At 49.0% G+C, this 22,620-nt stretch overlaps 1 protein-coding gene across 5 annotated transcripts in view; it reads left to right on the top strand.

The window, feature by feature from the left end:
* FMNL2 (formin like 2) overlaps window positions 1-22,620 on the top strand; it is a 154,089-nt gene that overhangs the window by 67,269 nt on the left and 64,200 nt on the right. For all 5 annotated transcript variants that reach the window (XM_075152631.1, XM_075152629.1, XM_075152630.1 and 2 more), the window contains exon 2: window positions 14,743-14,826. In XM_075152631.1, the coding sequence (XP_075008732.1) occupies window positions 14,743-14,826 (84 nt within the window). The remainder of the gene's footprint in view (window positions 1-14,742; window positions 14,827-22,620) is intronic.

The following is a 22,620-nucleotide window of genomic DNA, read 5'->3' as shown; positions in this document are numbered from 1 at the left end:
TAAAACCCATGCGGGATGAGTGAGGGGAGTTTATGCTTGTAAAAATTAATTTACTTAACCAAAGAACTGGTGGCTTTGTAGCATCTTGGGCCACTATGTGAAGTCCGCTTGCCTGCTATGGGAGCTATTAGTGTGGCACTAAATACCTGTCGAAAAAACGATGGAGACTGATGTAATGCACGTGTCTGAATTCCCCATGCACCTTCAGTTGGTTTAGTACAAAATAACGTGTATCGTGACCGGGTCACGATAGTGAATTCTGGTTCTGTGAGAGGCAGGGGAATATTTTTGCAGCACGCGTGCACCGTTGGGGTTGCATTTAGGGCAGCGTTGTGTGTGCCCTCGTGCAAGGAGCCACGCGCAGCAAGTCGGTGTTTCAGCAAAGCTGTGTGCAGCGCTTGGGGCCCTTTCCCCGCTTGCAGCAACTCTTCATTTATATTTCATGCCAAGTTGTCTGGCAGGGCGTGCGCTACATAAACGCTAATGTGTTGTTCAGTTTGACATCTGTAGTGCTGTAAAATGTCCGTCTCGAGCAGGGAGGATGAGGAGGAGGCAGTGGGAACTTGCCGGCGAGGGCGACACGTGGACACGTTCGGGGTTAGGACATAGCAAGGGCAGCCGGTGCCCATCAAGGACGGGTTTTCGAGGAAGGAAACAAAGGGAGAAAAGACAGAGATGTTTGCTCAGCGGCCATGTGTGATTGTTCAGTCAAATCGCGATGCCTCATACTTGGCAAATACTTGGAGCCTAACACTTGAACACTGAAAGGCAATGAAAAAAAAAATACTTCAAGAAGGATACATGAAAATGTGACTGGTGAAACAGCAATTATCAGGGCTGGTAGATTGAAGATGCATAATTTTTAGGCACTTAAAATTATTCATATGAGGTGCACGCGTATATGTGCATGCTTGTGTGTCACGCATTTTTACTGACTTTTATTGTCAACCCAGGCAGACATAATGTAAGGGAGCCTTGGGGGTCAGTTGTAACGGAGTAGAAGACAAAGCAGTCTTGCTGTATGAAGTAGTTCTCATTATGGGTAGAAAGTCACACGTTTGTGGTTTACTTTGGCTTCCCGTACACCTCTTCTGTTGGGTTGCAGTGGTGCCTCCAGTAGTTAGACCTGTAAATATTTCCAATGTAAACCAAAGTTTATAGCTTGCCTTTAAAAATTCACTTGGGATTTAAGCTTGGCATATGAGAGCCTTTTCTTGTGTTTACATTTTTAGGTGTAACAAGCTTTCAGATAAATTGCTTTCATTGTTCATCAGGTATTTGAGTGCACAAAAGAGGGACGCAAATAATTTGCGATTTTTTAGAAAGTGCTTATCGCTTATCTACTCCCTTCTAGGCAGCATGAAGTAAGGCGCAGAGACCTGCACCCGCTGGGAGTCTGGGAGGACTGTCAGGCAGAGAAGAGAGCTCAGCTATGTACAGGGAAAATTAAAAATAGGCACTAAAGGCTACTTTTGCTGAAGTGAACTCTGAGCACCTGGTCAGTGAGTTCACGTCTGCTTCAGAAGAAGAGGAGTTTTGTCTGAGATGTGGTTTTGCGAGGAGGGCTCATGCTGACATCGTCGGAGACATAAAACCTGGGACTGGGACGGTGGCCAGGCTTTTTATCCCTGAGTTCATTTATTTTTCTTGGTTTATTCAGTCCTTAATATTATTCAAATGAAGATTTTGTTTCTAGACCGACATAAATCAGGGAAGCTGCCAACCTATACTGTTTCCTCTGTGTCTTAGGACTAAAACGCGGTGGCTGTGTGGGTTTTTTATTTGCCTTTAGTTTTTATTCATTGTCTGTTTTAAATGTGTATCAACTTAAGCGGGAGCAGAAGGGTGGGCTGGGGCGGCCTCTCCGTTGCACCGGTGGGTACCCCCCGGGGCCCTTGTCCCAGCCTGCGGGCGACGATGAAGTGGAGGAGGTGGAGGCGGCCGGGTCCTCGCCCCGCTGGAGCGACTGCCCGCCTGTCCTCCGTGTGAAATAGTCTGTTCTCACATTTTCAGTGGAATTTCCTCTATTTCAGTTTGTGCCCACTGTGTGCGTCAATGTATTTTATTCTGGTTTTGGGGGGCTTTTATGCTTTTATTTTTGTGTGTTGATGGTGTTTGGATTTTGCCTTGTGTTTTTCTGTGGGCACTTTAAAATAGAATCGTTCAAATATCAGTAGGCATTGGCTTAAGAAACTCACTCTGAATAAATTACATGTATTTATATCCATATGTGTATGTATATAGGGGAAAAGGTGCATTCATATGTATGAAACTGTTCAAGCTTTCACTGAATTCAGGCTTTTTTAGTTGTGCTACGATACAAATCTAGCTGTGCAATTATAATCTTAAACGTGATATTCTTAAAACGGTAGGTTGAGAAAGGGAGTGCTTGCTTTCTTCATTTAATGTACACTAATGTGAAAAATAAAAGCTCTTCTGTTTTAGAAACATTCTTACGGATTCCTGACAGAAATCGCTGTGTTTTTCCTTCCTATATAGGCGTTCAGTAGAGCGATAATACAAGGGCATGAGAGGGAAAGAAAGTGCACGTGATAGCACAAAGCCCACTTTTTGTTAGTTTTGTCATCTAATTCCAAAGCACTTCTTCCACCTTATTTTTGCAGGGAAGAAGCTTCAGTGATGTTGGAGTATATTTTTGCCAAATGCCTTTAGCGCAGGCCCAGCGCTAAATGGAAGAGTTTCTGGGCAGCAGCTTGCCCGTGGGGACAGCGATACCCGCCCGGGCGGCATGGGCTTTTCACCCGTCTCTGCTGAAAAAGCAGGATTGCTGCTTCCCCCGGCTTTCACCGGGGAAGTCTCCCGCTTGTACATGCGTGCACGACGGGTGTGAAAAGTGATAAGCTCTGGGCTTGGGGCAGCTGAGCACGGGCATGATTGCTCCTTCTCTTGCTTCCCGTTGTTTCTGGATAAGGGAATTGTCCCCCTGTCGCCGTTGAAGCGGTGTATTGCTGCTCTTTGAACCCTGTGGGCTTACCCTACATCACCTGTGCATTTATGGTGGGAAAAGACTTGGTTTTTCTATTGAAGAAGTGCATGTGGAATGATTTGTGATCATCAGCTGCTTTGAAAATTGCAGTTAGAGGAAATTTAACTGCTTTTTTATTATTTCATCGAGAGCTTGCAGCTTTTTACCCAACAAGGTTGACTTTGCAGACCGTGAACAGGTCATTGCTTTAGGTGGTGGTGAAGTTAGGAACCCTCCGTGCGGGAGGAGAGGTCGGAGGTATCGCGTTCTACCCACCCTCTGCAAATCACTTCTCTCATCCTCAGGGATGTAATATAAAATGGTGCTCCTAAATGTTCAGCTTGTGTACGGGTAGCATCCTCCTCACCTCGTTACCCTGCTGGCTGGGCCATCCTGGTTGACTCCTGCCCAAGGCACCCCCTCACCACCTCAGCTTTTCCTGCAGGGTGCTTGGGGCTGACTCTCCTCCTCTTGAAATCAAGGGGCTGTTACACAGCACCGCTTTATTTCGCAGATGAGATTTACACCTTTGGAAAGAACGTGGCCTTTGAACCAACTGTTCTTTGCAGCTGCTTTTATGCTGAGATTCTGCAGTCGTCTTGCGTGCACAGATGGCAGATGGTTTTTGGCAGCCGCTGATAGGTGCTGCTGCCCTTAATTTTAATTTTTCTTTCCAACAGAGTGATTGATGAACAGCAGTTCGGTTACACAGGTAGCTCTGCAACGTTTGCTCTTATTGCCATAGGGTTTGTAGTGAACAACGTCACAAGGGGATGGGATGCTCTGACTTACAGTAAAGCTTTTTTTCAATGAGATCCGGATAAAAGTTTAAGAAAACAACCAAAACCCATCAGCATATTTGGGATAACTGTTGAGATGCTCAGGATTCGCCCTTCTGTACTGCTGCGTGCCAGTGCAGGGTCAGAAAAAGTGTAAAAATCGCTGAAAACCCTCGTCTGTATGTCTTCCACCGTTTCCCTGTCCTGCAGCGCCCAGCAGCCGGGGTGAGTGCCTGGTGCCGTGGTCGGCTGCCCTGCGGCAAGGACGCCACGACTCTGTGCAAGTCCGAGCACAGCCTTTAGCGTATATGTTTTGGTTCTTTGGAGACACTTTCTCAGACATTTCACTAAAATGGCTTTAATTTTGGATTTTGTGGTTTGCTTTATCAGTAGCGAGTGCCTTTGAATGATTTAATAAAGCCACGGGGTTTGCTTGGAGCAATCTTCCAGGCCGGGTGAATCAGCGGTGAGTTGGGCTTTGAAGCTTTTGTAGCATAAAACTATTTTTCAGTGGTGAATTAATGAGGTTTCAGCTTTTCCAAAATGTGAAACGCATTAGGCCGAGTCTGAATTTTTGAAAGGAACAAACAGCTCTGTGGTAGCAGCAGTAGTCCTTGGCCACCAAAACCTTCGAGAGGTTTCCCAGATGAAATTTCAGCAGCGGCGTCAGGGACGTCGTGACAGCCCAGCAAGACCCCACTCGCCGCCTGCTCCCACGCGGAGGCGAAGGGGTTTTGACGCAGGACACGAGCTGTGGCTGTGTCTGCATGGGGACGAGCCCGGAGTGGCGGGGGGGAATGCCGGGATTCCCGCTCGCTCCTGCAGCTTCATGTGCAGCAGCGTTAAATGTCTCCGTGTCGGTGCTTTCATCTGTACAATGGCCCGTGCTAGTATTTATAGTGTGGGGGTTAACCTCTGTGAAGAGCTTTGAAGTTAAATGCTAGTTTATTATAAATATGGAAATGTCAATGCTGATAAAACCAAGCAGAGAAGCAAAGTGAAAAGCAACACGTGGAAGCTCAGAGGAGGGGTGATGAGTGCGGCCAGACGTGGAGGGGCTCGGGGAAGTCGTGGAGAACCGCAGTGATGGTAAAACACAGGCATCGAAACAAGCCTCTTGGCATCTGAGTGTCAGCCTTGCACGTGGACGTCGTCCACCGTCGCCGCGTGGGGCAGGGACCCCTCGGCTCTCTCGTTGGGAATGTCTCCGGGCCGTGCTCCGTCAGGATTCAGGGCTGATGTGCTGCCAGCAGAACTGCTGCTAGCTGGGCCGTTTGTCTGTAAACACCCAGGAGGTGACTGACCTCCCAAGAAGTATTTACCCTTCCCTGCCGCGGGATTTCTGGATGGTTTAGTCCTTCCTTGTCTGCTGGGGAGCTGCGGGTACTCACAGCAGTTTTCTGGATCCCAGCTTTCCCCTTCGATATGTAAAGTGGACGTTGCTGGACGACCTCGTCAGGCCCACTGAGATGTGTGTGGGGAATCACAGATCCAGAGTTAAAGAATTTGCCTTGGTTTTTTTTCCAATCATTTTTCTGAGGATGAGCTCCGTGTGAGCATGTCCCCACCGCAGCCCTGGGCCGTGATGACCCCCCTTGCGCCGTGTCCTCTGAGCAGGGACGCTGCAGCCCTCCGCAAGTCACCCCGTGCTGGCGAGTCTGATCCGGCTCTTTGCAGTGCTCTCCCTGCAGAGCCGACGTGTGTTTAGGAGGAGGAAGGACTTGTGCAGCGAGAGCATTGGTATTTTTAGATCAAAGACCAGTTTAATAAAAAAAAAAAAAAAAAAACACAAACAAAAAAGAAGGAGGAGGATTAGAACAATAGGTACATTTAATTTTAGCCTAGCTTGGATTCCTCATAAAGTCAACGAACACTGAGATTGCTTCATTTGCCTCTAGCTTTCCTAAATAAACACACCATAGCAGGACTAAGAAGTTAAGTAGCACAGAAAATTGCAAAAAGTTAAATTTTTATATTGTAGAAGAGTATTAAGGGCTGTTTTATGGGCCAGGTCCTGGAATTAAATTTTAATACTGTACAAAAATATCGAGGGTTATTTTAGTAGGCAGCTGCTGAAGTTAGTAATAGACTTTTTTTCTTTCTTTCCCTTGCAGAAAGGGGCAGAGTTAGGGGCAGGGACAGATGGGATGGGGGGGGTCTCCTCCTGGGCAGTGCGGGTCGGCAGTGCTGCGAGCTGACCTTCTCCAGCGACGGCAAGTGAGGCGAGTTTGGCGCCGGGGTCTAGTTTTTACAGAGTTTTACCCCAGGCTAAGCAGACTTGATTGCCACCAACCTCCTGCATTGCGGCGTTGGGTGATCTGGTCGGTGTGTGTTTCACCTGGGAAGTATTTTGAGATGAAGAATGCTGTACCAAGGCTTTAGATGTTGTAGATCTTTAGTAGATCTCAGGTCAGAAGTATCTTAAGTGAGCGGGATGAGTAAGGAGGTCTCACTCGTGATGGCTTCATGGCCCCGAGTCAACATCAAGCAGCCACTGTCTCCTCTGGAGTTGGTTATCCCAGCAGAGGACAAGAGCTGAGTAGCTGCGAGTCATCCTTCATCGCTCTTAAAGGATGAGTATGAAACCCTGGCTTGCTGCTGCTGCCTGTGCATCCTCTGTTTAGTAAAGAAGATGTCTTTTTGTAACATTATAAACTGGTTTCTTTTCACAGCGACTAAATTTAGAGAACGTGAAGGAGCATTTACAAACTCAGAAATCGTACATACCCGACAACGAAGGGTGACAATGTCAACATCTTTATGAATATACATGAACAGATCTGAACTGCACGTTATGTTGCTTTCCATTCTCTTTTTATTATTTTTGGAATTTGGTTACTTTTGGATCCTGGTTTCTGGGAAGATGTAGGCACCTCACAGTGCCAAGAAGTAAACCTGGATCCACTCAGGAGCCGGTGTTTTGTTCTCAGGCTTGCTCTAGCCAGGGAAGGGGCTGCTCTGCCTCAGTTTTATGAAGGTGGGAGGTATGGATTTGACTTATGAACCAATTTTGGATCTACTTTGTAAGAACTCACTAGATATTAATAAAAGCTTAAAATAGTTCAGGCTGTGCCTTAAAACAGCCCTGACTGTAATGCAGAAAAAAGTAAGATTGCAGCTCATCATGGTGGAGACAGTGGAGATAAAACCAGGAGAGCTGGAGGCAAAATGCAATAGACGTGGCTGTCATGAAACTCTGCAAGGAATTGGGAAGTTTAACTGATGAGCTGGAGAATAAGCTCAGATTAGGAAATTCCAGGTGAGGATGGGGGGTCCTTGAAGTCTGCAATTGCTGGAGTAACGAGCAGAGCTTTGATGTCGGTATGTAAATCTGAATCTAATTTACAAGGGCCAAGAATATTGTTTTAAATGTATTAAAGCCCTGATCTTTTTCATCAATACTGTTGTGAAGCCAAAAACTACCCAGGTTTGTTTTTCTGTCTCTCTGGTAGTAGTGCAAGTCAGGAATAATCCCAATCAGAAGAAGGGCCGGGAGGAGAAAGCGAGCTGGGAATTAGGTCTCAGGAATATAAGCTACTCTACCAGCTCTCAGAGAGGAGTGGGTTTTAACCTGCACCCTTCCCTGCCACGCTGGAGATGCGGTAGTGGCACATAAGGTTTGCTTGGGCTGAGGATACCTTTATTTCATTTAAAGTTAACAGTGCCGTTGTGGAAGTGGAAAGTTTAACTCTTTGCTGAAACGGCTTTTAAATTTTGTGTTCCTCCAGCTCTGAAGTTCGTAGCATTGGCTGACTCGCCTTGCCTGGCCAGGCTGAGCTTTGCTGCCGTACCAGCACCTGGAGCGATGCAGGGCTGGCTTTTCCCATCGCCATCCGGCGGATAGGAGTAGGCTGGTGGAAACATCTCGTCTTTTAGTGGTACACGCGCTCCAATTCTCTTACTAACATATGCAGGGCCGTTCATGGGAACAAATGGATCAGGAGTATTCTGTCGTGTTTGTTGCTAGCACATTAATGTCATGATTCATAAATAAAAGGATTTAGACTTAAAGATGATAAGTTTAATAAGAAAGAGCAACAGTCTAATGCTATTAATTAGCAATGCTTATGCTTTTGAATCAGTCAAGTTGCTGCTACACATGTTTTCCAAAACATTGAGCCTTTTAATTCTCATTAAAACGAGGAATAAGTTAGAAAAAATACAGCTCAGTCATCCCACCACCAGCATCTAGCGTGCGGTGCTGACGCCGGTGTGACCTGGTCTGCAGTTCAAACCTGTAGTTGTGTGCTGGTCCTTTCCTTAGCGAAACCGCGAATGCTGCTGAACGTTTTGGTATTTCTGTAATGTGAATAAACTCAGCCAGCTGGGCGCTTTATCCTTCTGGAGCGCGTGGGCTGCTACTTCACCGTTTTCTGTGCATAATGCTGATAATACGTGGTGCAGCGGGAGCACTCTGCCCCGTGGCCAGGGCCACCACGCGTGGCCACCAGTGACTCTGTGGGTTGAGCCGGTGCCCCTCTTTTCTGTGGAAGGGAACGGCGTGCAGATCCCCAAGGGCCGGGATGAAGCCAAGGGTGAAGCCAAGCACCGTGGTGGTGGTGCCTAACTCTTCCAAATCAGTCTCCCAAAAGAGACTTTAGTGCCAAAAAATGGAAACGGAGGCTACGCAGTTTCCATAGTAAATTCAGGTGCTCTGTCGACTCAAAACCTAATTTGAAACTGCTTTTCTATGGAGACTTCAGCGGAACAGCGGTAAGAGGGTTACAACCGGCACAAAATTTATTCAGGGTGGCGAAGTGCAACCCGCAGCTTTTACCTTGAGTTACGGAGGAGTTCGGCTCTCAGCGATGAAGCTGTATTGACAGTCGCTCTCTTTTTTCGGGGGTGGCGCGTGAAGTGCAAAGCTGAGAAGCCTGCACTAGCGTCCTGCTTTCCTCCGGCTGCTCACGGCCAGAAGATAATGCTGCTGCGTGGGAAACAGCATTTTCCTGCCCTGTGCTGGACCACTGCTCTCACCGTCACACTGAGACGGGTGAAATCATCTCCTCGGGATGAGGCTAAATCTCGACGTGTCCTGGTACGCAGCGCCGTTACCGAGTCATCTGGCCCCGTGCTTCGGAGAGGCTGTCAGGGCTGCCAGTTTGGACAGAGCTGGGCTTTGTTTCATAGGTTAAAAATACATATATTTCCTTGATGCGCTGTTGGTTTTATTTTTAACTCTTAAGCAATTTAATATTTTGTAGGTCTGCTAGTATTTCCCCCAGTTTTCCATCTGCTACTGTAATTAATTTAAGTTCTAGCTTTATAACGCCAAGGCAGAGCAAACGGAATGGAAACCTTACCTATATTATTTGGCATGTAGCAGTAGACATGAATAACTTCGGAATTTGTGGGGAAAAAGAGAAGTTATGTGGTTTTGGAGCCAAAATATGATTGGAAACCAACCCTCGCAGACAGCACGATGCCGGCTAGGGTCTAGCTGCAGTTATTTTTGAGTGCAGTGCTCCAGATTTATGTTTGTAGGTGTTTCTGAGGAGTCGGAAACCTCACTCGGAGGCTGTAAAGCGGCAGTGTGCACCGATTTCCTATTGCCTTGCAGACATCAAGGCAGAATGACGTGCCACAGGTTTGCTTTTTTTCTCTATTCAGTCCTAGAAGTGGTGTGACGTAGTGGAAATTTGCAGTATGGTGATGAAGATGGGACTAATTTCCTAAGGCTGTGAATCTGTGGGAGGAGGGAGTGGAGCAAAGCTACAGAGCTCACCTGGGCGCAGATGCTCAGCCTGGACCGATGGGCATCAGGGTTTTACTCAGGGCTGCGTGACCCGGGGTAATGACAGGGTGCAAGAGGCAAAAGGTGCAAGAGGGAGGTTGTACCATGGCTACTATGTGGTCCAGCATGGGAGCCATGGCACGGCCCCGGCAGCCTCTCAGTTAGTGCCACCGTGCAGCTTGTCGGACTCATGGCACTGACTTGAATTAAAAATAGCTTGACCAGAAACGTTATTTTTAATCTAGGTCGCGTTCAGTACGAGCCGTGCAGGTGTGTGCGCGGGGCTAGCCAGGGATGGGGATGGGGATGCAAGACAGTGGGGCTGCTCCAACTGCTCTTGCCACTAAAAGAAATGGTATTTTGTGGCCCAAGATGGGATCCTCATGGAAGATGGGTATCCAGTATAATGGTGCAGTTCTTCCTGAGCTGATCAAAGCCTGTCCTGCTGGCAAAGGGCCTCTAGCTGCATAAGTGCTGGTGGTGATGTGGGTAAGGGATGACCTGGCTGGGGACACAGGCAGGAGAGGAGAGCGTGGGGCCATCCCTTCTGGCAACAGCAGGCATTTAGATTGTATCAGGAGTGGAATAGTTACGCTATCAAAAACCTTCAAAGCATGAACTCTAATTAGGGTAAAGATGGAAAGAGAAATCACAGGTCATAGACCTGCAGTTAACTAAAAAATGCTGGTATGTGTGAAGCCCATAGTCATAAGAGCTGGAAGTGGTCAGGAGACATTTGTGAGTCATTTCACTGATCCACAGAGAACAAGAAATCCAGGCTGCTAATGCATCTGGTTAGTTATGACTAGAGTCAAAACTATTGCAACTGGTAAGGGCCAGCCAGCCAATTCAGTAGCCTTCTTTGCCATAGTTACTGATGCAACAGCTAAAGGTTATGCAATTAGATGTAGTACGCTTGGATTTCAGAAAGCCAGTTGGTATAGTGCCATGCATAAACATAAAGAAAATATATTGCTTCCCATTTAAGTAAAAATATCATGGTTTAGAAACTAGTTTTCCAGCAGGGAACGGTTGTTAACAGTAAGACCAGCATTAGTCCAGGTTTTAGAGAAGGTAGGATCTACCCCTGCCTTATTTCATGCAAAGAAACGAGGGTTATTTGGTACAGCTGCTGACAGCCTTGAGGAAGGTGTATGTTGAGCGGGGTCAGGTGTGCTGGGGCACCAGAGGCTGCAGGAGAGCCGAGCCGAAGGACAGGGAGCTCCGGGGGGTCAGGAGATCCGATTCAGCAGATATCTTGTAGACGGGGAGAAGGGCGTGCGTGGTGCAGAAATAAACCCGCACGACAAGCGGAGAGCCTCAGGTTGTGAGTGAGAACGTCTTGTGATAGTTTCCAGTAAACGCGTGCAATTTGATCCAGTTGCTAAGAAAGCCATTCAAACTGATTTATGTATAAAACATAAAAGTTAATGTCAAACTGACTCTGCCAGCGTGAAAAGCCCTGGTCCAAGTGCATTCCCTCCTTGCCGCATGAATGATGAGGCCAGAGGGGCAGCAGACAGCAGAAGTAGTAGTTTCCTTCCCAGTTCCCTCCAGAAGAGACGAAGGAAGGGGCTAGAGGTTTGGGGCCATGGTTTGCCTCAGCGGAGGGTCCTGTCCATAGCATCGTAATGGACTTGCACACAAGCAGGTTTCAAAACTGCTTCAGATCTCTTCTTGAGACGTGAGTAGGTGCAAATCATCCACTGCTTACACACAGGATTTGAACCTGGTTGCGCACAATGTATTCATAAATAATTTTACCTGTTGGACCAGGGCAGGGGGTATCTGAAGTGAATTGCAGTAATTGTTGAAATACATGAAATGGTTGTGTGCAGCAAAACGGCGTGGAGTGAAGGAGTTCATGTTTCAGAATGAGATCAGATTTAATTCATTTCGAAATGAGATCACTGGAACCTGCTGCCTGGGTCTTGTTTTCCCTGTTTCAGGCTTTCATCTGTGCTGAACTCTTGCCATGACTGAATTCTGCAAAGGTTTCCAGGCAGGTTTCTTGTCTGAGCGCCAGCCTGGTTGGGTAAGCTGATTAGCTATAAGAAGATCAGAGTTTGACAAGGGGTGTATTGCAGGTAAACAGTGAAGCTTTTCCTACAGCTGAGATTTAGCGTAGCTATGAAATACGTTTGCATCCTCAGAGGTAAGGAATGGTGCTTGAAGAAGCCCCAGGAAAAATACCAAGAAGTGCATTAGAATGATAAGTAGAACTGATAACGTACATGGTGAGAGACTGAGAGGAGAATCAAGCACAGATATGATCACAGCCTATAAATACTGTCAACATGACAGCACAGATGAGCAAAAGGAAGAGTATTTGTTATCTGATGGAAAACAAGCTTTAGGAAGAGCAGTCATCACAGCAGCAGGGCGGTGGAGGGCATCCCCAGGAGCGGGTGACGCTCCTCAGCTGGGATGGAGGGAGATAAGGTCTCGTGGGACGGTAGCAAATACATCTGCCATGTGCAGACAGTGAGATTGACTGGAGACCCGCGCTGTCCTCGCCTCCCTTGGTGGTCCTGCATGGACCAGGAGGTACAAGTGCACCAGAGGGGTCCCTTGGGGGTCCGCAGTATTCCCTCTAAGGAGAGGCATTTGCTGTCGCACCGAAGATGTGGAAGGACGGTGTTTGGGGCATGCATCGCTGTTCCTGCCTGTGCTCCCGTGCTTTCAGGCAGGGTGCTGGCAGGACGCTGCGGTGGGAGGCGAGAGGTGGTGGCTGCATCACCCTTGTGTGGGGGGGACCCTCTGTGCCGAGCCTCCTGCGGGGCTGCTCCCCGCGGGTGTGGGGAAGGCAGATGGCTGCAGCAGCCTCCGCTCCTTCGCCCTGCCTCCTCGCAGCTATCGCTGCCCGCGGGCAGGAATGCCGCATCTGCTCCTGGATCACGCCCGAGCCCTCCTGGTTTCCAGGCCGGGCTGCACAGTAAACCCAGAGAGACGGAAATCTGAAACTGTGGCCATGAGGGAGCCGGGTCAGGAGCAGCCCCGACCCTGCGCCTGCCTCCCCCCGGGGCTGGGCTGGGCTGGGCTGGGAGCAGGCTGACAGTCAGTCTGGCCTGCCAGTTAGCAGGGCAACCAAGGCGTGAAAGCCCTGGGGAGGTGTAGGGGAAGGTAGTCCTGCCTCGTACCCAAGTGCTGCAATACGAGCGGGGAAAGCCTTGTCTTTGTGATGGGGACGTAGCGCTCAGCCACCCAGAAACTGTTGGAAAGCTTTGCCATTGATGGCCAGCCGCTGCCAGTTAATCTCTCGGCTTTCCTTCAAAGCCCCTCGTCCCCCAAAGCTTGCCTGGGCGTTGCGGTGCCCGTCAGCGCTGTACGCACCGTCCCAGCGGCACGGGGATTGCCCTTGGCACCTGCGGTCCCCATCCGGGGCTAGGACCTGGTGTCATCAGAGCAGGTGTCCCCGTGCCGCTGCCTCTGGGTCTCTTCCGTACCTGGAGTGCATTTCTGATGGTGGACTTTAAAAATACCAATTCCTGATGCATGACAACTCAACATACTCATTGAAATTCTTTAATTATCACTCCATCTCGTACGCGGTATGTCCTGAGTGTCTGCTTGCATTCAGGTGTGGCTGCTGTGGTTGTATTATCACCCTGGGTCTCAGTCAGCCCTTTATAGGACTCACTTAAATTTTGGTTTTGTAGTGTGCCATTCAGGGTAAGCAGACTGGGGGACCTGCAGGCTGGGCTGATGGTAACAGATGCTCTTGGCGGTGTTTGTGGCAGCTTGGGCTGTCCGTGTCCCTCCTCTTCTGTTACCTGGGGGAGGGTTTGTGCGAGGAGATGGAGGAGGTCTGGGCCCCAGGCTGCGCGAGTCCGGCTGTAGCAGAGTATGGGTCCGGGGGCGTTTCTGAGCATCCCCAGGACAGCCTGTTTTTAATAAACCTGTAAAACTGCCTGTTGCACAGGTTGTGAAGATGTGTGCTTCTAGAGCAGAGTGTTTCAGTACCTAAATGCCGATTTATTGATTACTGCTTCACTGCAGGCTTATTTAACAGCCTTTGGTTCTGGCCTCTTCTTGTGCCTCCCGCAGCCTTTTTAAAATGAAACGTGGAAGGGTAGTGCCTGCCGGCGCTGGAGACATGCGCGGCACCGGCCTGACCTGCCTGCGGTGTGCAGTGCCGCAGGGCCCGGCCGGCGCTTTGCTCCCATCCCAGCAGCGGTCCGCGATGGACCGACAGAGGCTTGTGGTCCTGAAGGGTTAATTAGGGATAACTTGGCCGGTCTGGGAATGCGAGCTGGAAGACCGAGAGGTGCTGGAGACCAAGAGGTGCTTAGCGGGTTTTCATTCAGCCACTTCACCTTGCTGCGCGCCGCTGGGCTGATAGGGAGGCTCTCCAGACTTGGTGTTTGCGAAGCTCTCGAGGCATTCCTGGGTTCTCCGGGATCGTAAGCACGACAGTTATGCTGCGCGTTTAGAGACATGGCTCTTAGGAAAACTGCCTTGGGAGCGAGTAGCCAGCCTGTGCCACCCAACCCGAGACAACTGCCCGTGGAAGGATATCTCAACTGACATCAAAGGAGCCAGCAAATGATAGGCATCATCTAATTGCTGCCTCTCCCTGCTTTCTAACTCGTTACTGCAGGTTGTCATTCACAGTCTTGGGATCGTTATCTTTGCGTGTGCAAGTAGCACAACGTCACTGGGCAGCAGCAGTTCTACCTCCAGGATCTGTATTATCCAGATAAGGTTGCATGTGGTGACATTTAAAAACCTGAATAGTGTGCCGCCGTTGAAGTAAAATGAAGTGGCGTTTCAAGATCTAGTTTGGAGAGAACTGGCCTTCTGCAGTCCCCAGCCCGCAGCTGGAGTGTGCGTTTCCCTTATGGATGTGCTCCGGCGGGGGCAGGCGAAGGGAAGAGGGGATGTGGTGCACTGCAGGGACCTGTCTGGGGTGGAAGGTGGCTGCTGTGCCCTGGCAGCATGGGGAAGCCCCGTCCTCTCCTCCGGACGGAGGTGGCTGGTCCTGAGCTCTAGTCGCTCACCTCCTCCTGTGTCCCAGCGTAGCCCAGCGCCGAGCCCTGCCCTTCAGTGCCTTGTGATTCACTGGCGCTTTTGGGGCCAAGGATGACATTTAGAGGGAACGTTTCTGAATAACCCTGTCAACAGGAATTCACATAAAACAATTAAAGCAACCGCAGCCACGTTGCCTTGGTTTGCTCATGTCTGACTCCGCCTGAGCCCGAGCCCTCTGTGGTCCCTCACGTTTGCTTTCTCTTTCTCCGCAGAATGCGATGAACTTGCCGCCTGACAAAGCCCGGCTGCTGCGGCAGTACGACAATGAGAAGAAGTGGGAGCTCATCTGTGACCAGGTAAGGGTGGCCGGGAGGGCTTTTGGCAGACATCCCGTTGAGACCACAAACTGGGTTCTGTCAGCAGTGTCCTCAGGCTTAGAAAGGGACCTTGCAGAGGACACATATTTGAACGGATTCAAACACTCATTTCTTTGGCCTTATGCACCTTTATTGGTAACAACTCATAGAAGCCTTGTAACAATAATTCCCTTTTTTGCCACGGAACGATATTTCTTTCCCCTCTGATGTTACCATCACCTCTGTGTGTGTTTCCTCTGGGCAGTGAATGCTGCTTATTTTGCCCAGCACAGTCACCTCTCAGCAAGTGCTATGAGTTTGGTCTGTCTTGTCCTGTGTAACACGAAAAAATGGTCTCAATCCAGTGAGTATTTGGCTTTCCACATCACGAGCTGTTGTCGCAGTTGGCGGTAGCTGTCGCCTTCAGCGAGAGGCGAATGGTGATGCAGCCTGAACTCCTCTTCGCCTCCAGAGGTTGAACAACAACCTCGGATTAAGCAGCACCATATGCTGTGGCATCTTTTGTGTATGAGCTCTGCTGTGGCGTGCAGACTTGGCAGCAATGTAGAACAATTAACAGGTTGGCTCTGCCATGACAAATGAACAGAAACGGCATTATTTAGAGAAAGTGAAGCATGCAAAAGGTAGGATGTGCATTTGTGAGCCAACAGCAAAATGCCATAAACTTCAAAAGTAATCACTAATGAAAATAATTGATCCAGAACTGAGAAAGTAGGATGTTTCCTTGAAGTGTAAACACCGCAGTACCAGGATGAGAGTTTGGCAGAAGGTACAGTCATGCTGTGAGGTCAGGAACATTTTAATAAATAGATTGGTGGGATGTTTCCTATTCAGCTATTACAGTGGTGGAGCCCCTGATAAAATCCAACTACCTTAAAGTAAAGCTGAATAAGGAATTACTTGCTTTTTTCCATGAGTTTTCTGTGCAGAAAACCTAAAGCGTTGAGCTATTTAAAGTTTCGGTTTAGTGAGACACTGAACAAATTGCTTTGTCTACTGTAAGTGATTTGTTTCATGGGTGTTTGCTTAGAGCATGCACACTCAGAGCATGCACATGGAAGCGTGAGCTTTGTGGTAGAGTCTGTGTGCTCTGTTTGCACCGAGTTGGCAGCAGGACAGGCAGAAGCAGTTAGATCACAGCCTCGATGTGCAAACTCCCACTTCAGCGCGGATCCACCCTTTGCAACGTGCAGCTGCTGCTGATTCACTCCTAAACTCTACAGCAAGATAGGAGGGATGAGCAGATGGAAACGCCGTGAAGGAAATTTGCAATCTGGAGTAATCAAGTATCTTAATAGCTCCTTGCACAACACTCAGTCCACCCCCGGGTTGGGATGAGCCTGCTTCCCATCGCTTGGAGAGGGCAGGCAGAGAAGCAGTGCAGGACTGTTCCAGCCTGCACTGCGTAGCCCAACACTGCGAGGATCCCGAGGGGACGGGAGGTGACAGTGTGCCACCCTTCCAGGGTCTGGCCATCCGAGGGGACGTGCTTGGGCAATAAGGGGCTGCGTATCTGCGATCTGTCGCAGCTCCCCGGCAGCCCTGGCATCCCTGGTGGGCGCTTGCCAACCGCTGTAAATTAGAGCAGCGTGAAGCAGGTGTCTGTAAAAGCACTGTAATACAGCATATGGGGTGTGAAATATTTGTATCTGTCCACGTAATTATGGTGCGTGGATAAAAGTCCTTCCAGGAATAGATTTTGTACAGAATGCATGTTTTTAGTGTGGATGCAAATTTTGACTGCTATTTTCTATTGGTATCACTCATTACACCGATTTCGCCTGTTTTTGCTTAGTGAAGGACTGAGGATGTAAATTAATATAACAGCTTGAGGAAATTAACTCTTACCCTCCTGTGCTGGTTTTCAACTTATGTCTGAAAGGAGAAAGGGTCGAGAGGTTGCTCTTAAATGATATTTTCTAAATAGTCTGTAAAGCAGACCCTGGCCCTTTTTCTGTAAAATATGTTCAGAATATTAGGGGAGAGAGTTCGGCCCCCAAAAGAAACTCTCACTTTTGTAGAAGTGAGATTAATGGAAGTGAGGAGCTACCAGTCTCATGGTAGTAGGAGTAGTAGTAATAATAATGACGATGATGATGATGATAAAAAAATCCACCGTGAATAGGATTGTGCATGTTGTAGTGTATTGTTGTAAGGGTTGCTGGGCTGGCTGTGGGGACTCGTCCTGTGTGGTATTTTCTGTTCCTTTGTCTATAAACCTTGGAAGTCATCTAAGCGTTTCTGCTGGTGTCCTGAAACCTTGCTCCCTACCTCTCTGGCTTGCGAAGAAGGAGAAGAGCAAAGCCAGTAAACCTGTTTCGCATCCTGGAGAGGGCCGAACGGTGGTCATCTGAGGGGTGAGCATTGGGAAGGATCCAGGCAGGGAAGAGGATACCATTTCCTGGCATGGCGAGCCACCCTTTTGGCTTCCCAGCTTCCCGGCGAGCTACATTTGGTGGTACTCTGGGCCCCTTTATCCAGCCGCATGCCATGAGGTGTTACAGAGAGGGCACGGGTGTTGAGGGAAGAGGCTGGGGACATCTTGCAAAGTTCTTCATTGCCCTCTAATGGCAAATTGTGGCAGGGGCATCACCATGTCCTCACCTTTGGGGACACTGGAGGTGTGTGTGGGGAATAACGGGTTAAGAGACCTAAGATGAAAGTCGTGTGGTTTACATCCAAAATATCCTCACTGGGGTGTTTGTAGAAGTCTCTCCCTTTCCTAATCAAACTTGTAATGAAGGCAGGTGCCGGCTGTTTTGGAGGCTGGTGGCCAGCGTGGAGCTCACTGTGATGGCGGTGGGTTTCTCCAGCAGCCTCCCGGGTGGGGGTCCCTGTGCCACCCCTCAGCTTTGCTTCCAGGGGGCTCGGGCCCCTCTGTGCCTGTGTTGGGGGTAATTGCACCTAAAACAAGGCCACGTGTGGCGCGTTGGCGGGGCGCCACGTTCCGCTTCAGGGTTTATTTGTGACTAGAAATGTGCAGGTACGGGCCCTTGTTGGAAACGCGGTCCCAGGTGAGAAGGTTGTGCTTGACACTCCCCGAGTCCTCCAGCTCTCTGGATGAGACCCCAGCTCTGCCAAGACCAGGGTGGCCTTCCCCTGGGAGAGGAGGGCTACCTGGGCTTGCTGCCCATGAGCATCATGGTGGAGGGGGAGCCCCAGCACAGAAATCTGGTGTTGTGAGATTAGGCTATCGAAAACAGGCAGCGTTCAAGGCAGCCTGGAGAAGGATAACATCTGAAACCACAGAGGGACCGTCGGACTTGTGTTCGTTTACACTTAGGTTCAACCAGCATTGACCCAAATGGGTTAGATCCTTCTCTAAATGAGACGAAAATGTTAATCACTAAGCGCTCTGTTATATTGTAAAAAAGGTTGGTGCATACTAGCGTGTGCCACACACCCGCATGCCCTTTAAACCAGGCTTGCTTCTGCGCCCCTTCCTCCTCTGCCACTGCCTCCCGAGCTCTGCAAAGGGAAAATGGCGTGCAGCCTTCCCCTCCATAAACCGGGTCTGGGGAGAGGCAGGTTCTTGATACTACGTTTATTTTTATTTTTGTTTTTTTTTTTGTGAGATTGTGCGCTATGGACTGGTTGAGAGTGTAACCGCACAGAGCCGTGGTGGTCCATGCCTGCCATTTTAAAGTCCAGGGCACCGGGGAGCGCTGACAAATACCTAGGTGTCCTTTGGATTCGGGCTGGGAGTTACTTTAAAAGGCATGCTGGGCCATGTCCAGGCTGCAGGCAGCGGAGCGGTCCTCCCGCGTGGTCCTCCACCCGCCCTCCCGCGTGGTCCTCCACCCGCCCTCCCGCGTGGTCCTCCACCCGCCCTCCCGCGTGGTCCTCAATCCGCCCTCCCGCGTGCTGCCGGTGCGTCTCGGGTGGATGGCTGATGAAGAAGGGGACAGACGGTGACTGCTGGATGGGACTGAGCGAGGATCAGGGTTTTGCGGGGACGCTGTGCTGTTTGTTGTTTGAAACAAACATCTCAGGTGAGCCCCAAACCTCTCCTCAGAAATGCGATGAAGGGACGGTGATTGAAAAGTGGCACCTCATGCTGTGTGTTACCATACGGTGCCATTAACCCTTTTGCAGCAGAGATCTGGATTTTTTTGACAACATTCGACCCAGCATTTTCCATGTCTTTGCACATGCTGCAGCAGCCATTTACAGCTCTGTTCTGAGAGCCTTTGCATAAAAAAATGTTTTGTATACCATTGAATCTCCCCTGTTGTGGGTAAAATACAAGCTAGAAAATCCAGTGTTTTATTGAACTCACGAGCGTTTGGACGGTAGAGACGCTCGCAGCTTCATTTATCTGACTGGCTGGCCCTGAGAGAGGTGGCTCACTGAAAATCAGACCCTGTGGGTGATAGAGCAGCTGGAGGTACAGGCACGGGGCGCGAGGGGTCCAAGGCTCAGTGGCGTGGGGCCGGGCAGGGGCTGGCATCTCCGGCCTCGGCGGGAGCATCTGCGGCTCTCGTGCCTCTTGGCCAGGTCCTGCGCTGGTGACCTGGTTTTGCAGAAAATTAATAGTGGTGGAAACGGATCCCTCTGCCCCCTAATTAGCGCAGAGATGGATGGCTGCTGTTATTTCATTCCATAATAAGACGTATAAAGTGACATACTGTCCTGCCGGTGGGCTGGCGGGATTGCTGGGGCCGGGACTGAGCCACCCTCCAGGTCTGTGTGGGATGGGGGACGAGCGGTGGAAACGTGCACCGCGTTTACGACGTGTTTGTGCCTCGGGAGTGAGAAGACACTGGTCTCCAGCCCTGCTTGTCCACCTCCTTTCACCAGTGTTCACCACCCATGTGCTTTATGCACTCCTGGCGGTTCCTGACTGCCTGCTGGGGTTTCTGACAAGCCTGGATACCGAGTCGGATGCACTGTGTGTTTACTTAACGTATATGAATCCTAAGAATGAAACAAGTTAGCGAGGGTAATAATAGTAATAACATATGTCACTAATGCAGAAAATGTCCTGAATATTTTTGGAAGCAAAAGATCTCTGGAAAAGCCACAATTTCCTGATTACGGAATTAATACATTTTCCAGATTTGGGTGAACAAGAGATGTGTCGAGTTCTTTGTAGGATCACATGGAAGAGGAAATGCAGAAATCCGGCAGTTTCGCTTTGCTGCTGAAGTAAACCCCCCTCAGCCCCCTTTTTTTTGCTGTCCATCAGAAAAGAAAGTGCTAATTCTGGAGATTGCTGGTAAAAGCAGCACAGGAGCGGTGTTGTGCTCCCCCATCCAATCTTTTTCCCTGAATGCTCGTCATTTATTGCCCTGAGGGGAGCTGCTGGGGACCAGGTCATCTCACTGCTCTCCGGTCCGGTGCCGCTGGCTCCTTGCATGTGCTTCTCTGGGCTTGTCTGTCGTTCGGGCTTACAGCACCACTCCTCAGCAATTTTTCAAGTAAGAAAGGGCCTTTTATCCTTGGGAAATTAAGTTAGTTTGCTTTCTAGGTGGCTGACAAAGGCAGGGTTGAGTTATTGCTGGTCTGCGCCTTTCTCCTTTCAGGGCTGTAGATAGTGTTGGTGCTTATATGAGTCACGTAGTGGAGATAAAATAGGTTTCATTGGGATTTATTAACTTTGTTGTGTCTGAATGGCCCAGTCCTGGAGCGAATGGGAGGGGAAGCCACCATGTCCCAGTCGTGATGTCACCCACTGGCTTATGCTTTTTGCTCAGCGAAGTTGGGAGACTCAAATAGGGATTTTAAACTTTATATGTGTGTGGTAAAAATCCCCAACCTCCTCGTTCAAATAGCGTTAAACCCCTTGCCGTATAAATTCTTATTTTGAAAGCAGATTTGGCCAGTGAGCGATTGCAAATTGCCAAAAGTGGAGAGGAGGAGCAGACAGGAAAAAGCAACAATTTTTAACTCATTATCTACAATATCTAAGGCAAGCGGGTTACGTGTGAATGGTAGTGCCACAGTGTTAGCCGGGAAGCGTGTTTGTCTCCACAGGGAACTAGATTCTCTCGAGAAGGACCAGAGGACCTTGAGAGGACCCCGGGCTGGCCAGCCTGCACAGTCACTTACAGCATTCATGGCAAGCGAAATATCAGACTGCAGTCATGCAGCACCGTGCCTTCCCCGTGTGAGCTCTGGCAGACCATCAGTTTTTTGGGAGGACGATGGCTGCAAGCAGACCTTCAGGGTGTTCCGGAGGCGTCGGGGAGCCTTGGGCTGCCGTCGCTGCACAGCACCGAGCCCTGGTTCTTGCAGCTTGCAGTGTATCAGCCTCTAATATAAAACAGTCAAAGCTGGATAAACCGAGACAGTAATTGCAGCCAGGAAAGGGCAATTTTAAAGGCTAATCCCTCTTGGCTTTCCACAGCAGAAAAAACACTTTAAGGGGCTATAAAAATGTTTCCAGGGCTAGTAGATGTTTACCACGAGCGGTTCTTGGTCACTAGTTAGAGAAGAGTGTTGCTGGTATCTGCTGTTCATGGATAATGTCTTTAAAATTCTTCAGCACAAATAATTCCACTGTACAGTAATGAGCAGCATCTTTTTTAATGAAGTCGCTGTAGAGATTATTACATAAATACATAATTACAGCTAGGTTTTAAGAAAACAAACAAAAACGTATAGTATCTGCATCACAGACTACTAAATGTGCTCGTTGAGTCTCTATAAGCATTTCATTTTGAAAACTCCAGATATTAAAACTGGCAGTTAGGAAAAGCTCCTGTCACTTTAGCAGATGATGGCTGATTAGTTAATAAGAGAAATAAATCCGTAAGAGTGAAATAGCTTCTCTGGAGGATTAGGCTAAACACAGCAGAGCTACCTTGGCGTGACAGAACCCCCCAAAAAGGGGAGGAATAAATACGAGAGCTAGCGTGGAGCCTTGTTAGTCTGGGGCTCACTGGTGCTCTCACGTCGCCCACCACTCTTCAAGAGTGGACCTTCGGCTTGGTGCTCCACCACTTTGCAGATACAAAGAATAATATTTGGACATGGTTATTAAGTGGTACAGTGAAAACACTTCTGCCTTCCTGTTATTTTGTAGAGAAGGACATGGTTATTCAAATGCTGTAATGTCTCTGGAGCTAATATAAAACTGTTGAGGGGAAAAATCAGAAACGGCAGTGGTCTCCGAGGTCCAGATACCTCTATAACTCTTTACTAGTCTACAGTAGGCCAGATTCTCATTTACAGCAAAGTGGGTTTTTTGTCTGTCTGCCAGTGTGAAGAAGTTTTAAAATGGGTTAATGGATGGAAATCGCTTCTAAATAACTTATATTTATGCCCACTGTAAAGCCACAGTCCCCAGTATCCTGAGGGAGCTGTAAGTCTGACTGAGAAACTGGCCTAGCAGTGTCCCGTAAAAAGTGCATAAATTAAGCTAGCAGTTAAGGTACTTTGAATATTGACATCTTATTCTTTTAACTGATTTACTTTACATGCTTTTTTTTTAAATTTATTTTTTAATTTCCTTTAAAGTCCCTGTCAACATCTGTGGATGTTCCTGCTCCCATTTTCCGGAGAGTTGGATGCGAGGGCTGACCGTTGCCCACCTCTCGGGAAGCGGCAGATGATTTCTGCGTGCGCTGGTGGAGCTGTGTGATGGAGCCTTGGCACACTGTTTCCAAACCTGTCTGTGACTCCGTGCCTCCGTCCCGTGTGTCTGTCTTTCCCCACACACTGGCAGCAGTTCCAATTAGCAGCAAATTTAACTACAAGGGTGTGAAAGGGACTGTCCGACCTGTGCGGGCCAGCTGAGATGAGACTGGCTTGAAGAGTCCGTGCCTGCAG

This window comes from Calonectris borealis, chromosome 6 (genome assembly GCF_964195595.1).
Source record: "Calonectris borealis chromosome 6, bCalBor7.hap1.2, whole genome shotgun sequence".
Classification (NCBI taxonomy): Eukaryota; Metazoa; Chordata; class Aves; order Procellariiformes; family Procellariidae; genus Calonectris; species Calonectris borealis.
This window is presented reverse-complemented; position numbering and strand designations above follow the sequence as displayed.